The 6,118-nt window shown below is 38.5% G+C and overlaps 1 protein-coding gene across 1 annotated transcript; it reads left to right on the plus strand.

Moving 5' to 3' along the window:
* Positions 1–608: 608 nt before the first annotated feature.
* On the plus strand, positions 609–4,770 carry FAM86A (family with sequence similarity 86, member A; the record flags this gene model as incomplete). The annotated part of the gene is made up of 6 exons (XM_009706191.1): positions 609–689; positions 890–991; positions 1,179–1,312; positions 2,163–2,470; positions 3,828–3,977; positions 4,670–4,770. Coding segments are annotated over 6 exons (876 nt in total), but the record flags the coding sequence as incomplete, so codon positions are not given.
* Between the last annotated feature and the right edge of the window lie 1,348 nt (positions 4,771–6,118).

Here is a 6,118-nt window from a genome sequence, read left to right on the forward strand (position 1 = left end):
GTATTTTATATCAATTTAATAACAAATTTATTTATTTATTATTTACATAATTACACAGTCTTTCACTGGGCCCAGCAGAACAGCAGATTTCCTTCCCTTCCTGTTATTCAGCTGTTCTTAGCATCAAGATTAAGAACCCGTGTGCCTGAGCACAGATGACTTTAATGTCACAAGCAAATCAGCCCAGCTGGTCCTGTATCTCGGTGCTCTAAGGGTCAAGAAGAAGGTGATCCAAGTCACTGTGGGAACGCATCCACCCTTAGGCGCTTTAACTTTGCCTGCGGATGGGAAATCGCAAATGAGGCAGCAAACCAAAAAGAAGAGAGAGAAGAGAAAAGCAAAAGAAAGAGGAGAGCAAATTGGAGTCTTTCCACTCTGTTTCACTGTTTACTTTTTGAACAGTGAAAATGCATTTGCTGCCACAGACCTGTAAACTAACAAACCGATCAGAAATCATCAGATTTCATTTTCTGGCTCAGCATCACTTCTTTTATCTACAGCCTAAATGGCAATGCATTTCATGACACAAAGAGCCAATTAATGGCTCCTTGGACTTTCTCTGGCCCCCTGCACTTGGTAATTGGTTTTAATTGCTCTTTTTGTTTTAGACCATTCTCCACCCTCTGTGTGTAAAATATCCCCCTTCAGCCAAGTACAGAAGATGCTTTCTAACTGAACTCATCAAAAAGGTAGCGCTTACTTTTCATGTTGCTTGCTTGTTTTATTTTTTCTTGAAAATATGCCAGTTCTATCTTATGTGATAACAAAATATAGCATTCAGTGTAAAATATCATGGCCAACAATGTATTAAAATGGGACTTAATGCATGTATTTTTTTCTGTTTCATAACAATTTGATACCCAGAACTTCTGTGTTCTCTTTCACACAGCATGAATCTACAGCAGCTGAACCCCTGGATGAATTGTACAATACACTGGCAGATATTTTAAATGAAGAAGAATCTACTCACTGTTACAAAAACTACTTACTGGTAAGAACTAATGCTGCATTTTATAAATCACTTCTAATCTTCTGAACTAAGCAGTAATTGGCTTTAAAAATACCCGCTCCAGAAACCCAGGGTGCTTCCTACCTTTTTCCAGGCGCTAATAGTGATTGTAAAGTGTAAAAGCCATCGTCTGTGCTGATCCATCTTTGCCTTCTTGTGTGTCCTCCAGCCCACGGGAGAATGTGTTACCCTTTCCGAGAGCGTGGCAATTATCTCTGGAGGAACCACGGGGCTCGTCACATGGGATGCTGCTCTTCATCTTGCTGAGTGGGCAATAGAGAATTCTGTGGTTTTCAGTAACAGGTAACGACAGCAACACAGATGGAAAGATGAGGAAAGATATTTTCATTCGTATTGCGAGCTATGCAACTGTAATTTAATAATATACAGTACAGTATTTCCCCCCAAAATAAGTGAAATTACTATACCCTTTTGCTACTGGATAACTGCTGCTCTTGTCCGTTCTGCAACAGTGAAACTTTAATCCAGGAGAGGACCTTGTAGTTCTTTTCAGACAGGTTTGAGATCAAACCATTACACCATGCAGTCTGATCTGCTCTGTAAAGTAGGCTGTCGCATTTCAGCTACCACGCTGTCCAGACAGTAACTTTCACTAGTGCACTTCACTCCGTGATGGGATTCATCTCAGCTAACTTTAGATGATCGATGTGCTAGTGTGCACGTCTGATCTCATCGTCCTGACTTTGTTCATAAGCAGTCGAGAGGAACAAGCACTTTTGAGGAAAGATTCAGCGAAGTGAATATCAACCTCACAAGCACAGGAACTGTGCTACTAAAGTGTCTGTTTCTCTCCAATGACTGTGAAAAGAACTGGACCACCAGTTTAGATGAAGGCAATCCTGCTGCAGAAGTCTAAAAACAGGTGGGAGTGTATCTCATCCCCATGGTGGAAATGCTTTGTACCATACGCAAAAGCAGTATTTCAAGTCATTCATTTTTACGCTTACAATTGCGTCTTCAGTGTTTACCAGCTCTCCCAGTTATTTGAGACAGATTAAACTGTAGATAGTTTAACTCAAAAATTATTGAAATAATCTAACTGATTTTACCTTTAGATATACTTAGAATCTTCTGATTTCCAAACTCAGTTTAGAGTCCTAATAAGTACATCTTTTACTCCATTACCCTTCAGGACAGTCTTGGAATTAGGAAGTGGGATTGGCTTCACTGGAATTGCAATCTGTAAAACCTGCAATCCCAAGACCTATATATTTAGTGACTACCACCACTGTGTTCTCAAACAGCTGACAGAAAACATCCGTTTGAATGGCTTTGTCTTGGAGCCTGAAACTACCCAGCGTATCCAAACAGAGTCCCGAGGCCAGGAGGCAGAAGAAACAAATTGCCAAACCCCAAAACTAACTGTTGCAGAACTTGACTGGGGCTCAGTTACAGAAAAACAACTGTTGGATCTTCAAGCTGATGTCATCATTGCAGCAGGTACTTTACACTTCTGATTAAACCCTTACTGTGTTATTTCATGCAGGAATAAGCAGGTTAGAGAGAGAAGGCAAAGGTATTTGTGTGCAGGACTCACTCAACCCTACTTCAGTTACCATACCTGGAAGTGCATGATGGATCTTCTCACAATTCATTTGACCATTTTGTCTTTTTCAGATATTCAGCAGTTGTGTACGTAACACCAAAAAGCAAATTATTTTTCTCTTCTGCATTTTTTTTTAAAATACAGAAACAGAAGATGATAAATCTGTCACTCTTAAGAGCCTCATTAATAACAATGGGCAATCTTGGCATTCATTTCAGGGATAACATATTGAAAAACCAACCAACCACAAACCTTTTTTGGAAATTGCTTATGTATAAATCTGGAGGGAGTTAATAAAAATTCTAATAATGGAAAATCTAGCAATAGTAGAATTTCTTAGCTGTAGCTACAGGATTTTACTCCCTGATTTGGGGCTTTGCAAAGCAAAAATTACCTAAGAATTCAGGTGAAGAAATGACAAAAACGTACTGCCTTTGTCATCAAAGGTATCACATGATGCATTAAATATGTGAATTCTATAAAATGAAGTCACTGTATGAATGTTACCTAATGACAACTGTACTGTTCAGAGAACACACAAAGCAGCCCAAGTTGGACTCAGGAAAGCAAGGCAACTCAAAACTGAAGGCGATTTATGTGTATCCACTATTTGCTATTACCAGTTACTGCAGGACATTCTCTTATTATGTTGCATCAAGAGTAACCAGTACGTCCGCCAGTGGTATGTGCACATTCCTCAACATCTCTGTGTAGTAAACACCCACCTCTTGAACATCAGTCCTCAACACAACACTGGCACGTTGCAGAATCACAGTGCTAATTAGTAAGGCTGACGTTTTGTACCCCTTAGCAATCAGTCTTGCCTCTCATCACTGTTTCTGCTCTCAAGAAAATTATTCAAGATGAAAAGTGCTGCAGTTCCAATCAAGTCCTTTGCAATCAGCCTCAAACACAGATTTTTAACAATGCAGTTTCGTTCTGTTAACGACAGTTGTAACAGAGTACCAAGGCTCAATGTTTTTGCTGTCTGTCTTAAGATGGGCTTAAATATCTGACAATCCATTTACAAAAAGGAGCACTGATTTTGGGCTGATATTAGAGGTGAGGGCAACTTGACATAGCACATAATAGAGAGGCATTTTCTAAGATCTCTTCTTGGGCATTTTTAACCCCTGAATACAAAAATCATATTCTCCTGCAAGATGAATATTTTATATTTTTGTTTTGTAGTTTTCATTCTGCTTTTTGCTCAATTCTCAATAAATATTGAATGTTTTCCTTTTTGTGCAGATGTGGTATATGATCCAGAGATAACTTTAGCCCTTTCTGGTATGCTACAAAAACTCTCCACTTTGAAAGCGGATAGAAAACCTCCTGAGGTCTACATTGCCTTCACAATTCGTAATCCAGACACATATCACCTGTTCCTGACTGAGCTTGGTAGGTGCATTTTTCATGAGGTGTATCAATAGTTTTAGCCTCTTTCCCCATTACTTAATCTGTAGTAGAGATCAACAGGAGCATTTTTTGGCAATGGGTATTGTCCAACAGTGAGATTCTTACCCTAGAGCTGGATTTAAGAGTGGTCTGCCTAAGAGCAGTAACTTTTCCACATAGATTTGATCAGGAGATTGAAACTTTGCTTTTTCCTTCACAACTCACATCTGTTAAGGCCAACTTGAGATGAATTGCAAGTGTGGTGGCAATAGGGAAGAAAAAAAGAGTTAAGCTTAAAGGAGGAAAACCATCTATGCTGCACTATTACAGTGATAACATTTGAGATGCAGCCTAACACCTTTATCTTATCTTAACTGTTCTTTGAGGGTTAAAAAAAACAACTAGAGATTAAATAAAATAGGGAGGGATTTGGGATTTTTCTTCATACACTCTTCAAAAGCCTATCTTTTGCAGTCTACTAGCTGAACAGCTGGTCTGCGGCAACTGGTTAATTCACAAAATTATGCTGAGTGGCATAGCATTACTGTTAATTTTTAAAAATACATACTCATAAGCATTTGTCTGTAGCTTGCTTTAACAGCATGCTAAAGATCTCTTTTTACAGAATTTGACATGCAACTTTTACTCTTTGTTTTATTAAGCAGAAATACGAATCCCAGTGTTTCTCTTTACAGATAAAGTTGGGATTGGATGGCAGATTATTCCAGCCCACAGCAACAGTGTTTTTCTCTATGACGTGCAGCCAAACATAACTATTCTACAGCTATTTATATAAACTTGGCAAGTATGACATAATTAGAATTTTCAGACCACCAGGAGCTATCTTGTCCTTGCAACAAGATTATCTTGAATTCTAGAAACGTGCATGAGAGGCACTGAGGATACAACTGTATGCACGGACTGTTGTCAAAGTGAGTTACATTTCTTCCTGTAATTGTCAGCATGTATGCAAGCAAGCTGCTACCCCTGAAAAGTATCTGTGAACCTCAAGCAATAGAAAAAAAAAAAAGCCCTAATCATACTGCACTTTGATTCTGTAGAAGACAACAGAATTGAGCTGTATTTTTTTTTCCCAACTGTTGTAAAAAAAATGGAGGCACATCTGCAGGATCACAGGATGAGTATCTAACACTGACAAGGGAGCAAAACAAGTGTTTCATAGTAATAAATATTTTTTAATACTAAAACCAGCTGTAATTGTCTACTCTGATTTTTTTTTTTTTTTAACACGTGTCTGTAGATACTTGCATACTTGCAATATGGGTCATCTTAAAAACTAATAATGAATAATACCTACAGTGAATGTAGTAGATAGTGTCACGAGCTGACATAATGCTGTAAGAGGTAATGGACTCTGCAGTAAAATCAGGTGCATCTCTTTACTCTGCAGTGATGACAAAAATCAGAACTTGATTTACATTTCTCTCACAGGAGGACTGTCATTTTCACAACTGGCTATTGGGAAGCCATCCTCTCAGACTGGCCAGAAAATAAAAGAATTGTACTCTGTAGCAATGCGCTACGTATATTGCGAGGAAGAACTGAGCTCACCTTCCTTGAAACTTTCCATAATCCATTAATAATTTTCCTGTTGGACAGCATTGGTCCTGAAGCAGAAAATCAAATATGCTGCTTTCTCCTCTTTTGACTTCCTTTTCTGTGCCTTGTTTTAAAAGCTACTTAAGAGAGAACGAACAAATACTTTAGCCTCCCTCCTTCTGTAGTAATGCAGAGAAAATGGACAATAGGTTAACTTGAAACTTGAAGAATCAGCTTATTCTTCTAGCTGAAGGAGGCCATGACAGCTAGTACTAAGTTGGATATCCAGAAGTAATCCCACCCCAGGCTTTAGCTACCTCTCACCAAGAAGGAAATATCCAAAGGTACTATTTATAAAGTAAATGCATGCTAGCAGCCCAAACAGAAGCTCCTTTATGTCCCCTTACACAAAATTCTTCAAGTCATTCAAAAGTTCTGTACAGATGGCTCATTTTGGATCTAAAAAAATTTATTATAGGAAGATGAAACCTCTCTAAAGCTTTTGACATTACTGTTTAATTAGAGAAGTGCCTAATTTAGGTTCATGTGCACATCAATGGCTAAAGGGGAATGTCCAAACCACC

The sequence above is a fragment of the Cariama cristata genome, unplaced genomic scaffold, assembly GCF_000690535.1.
Source record: "Cariama cristata isolate BGI_N322 unplaced genomic scaffold, ASM69053v1 scaffold24468, whole genome shotgun sequence".
NCBI classification, from domain to species: Eukaryota; Metazoa; Chordata; class Aves; order Cariamiformes; family Cariamidae; genus Cariama; species Cariama cristata.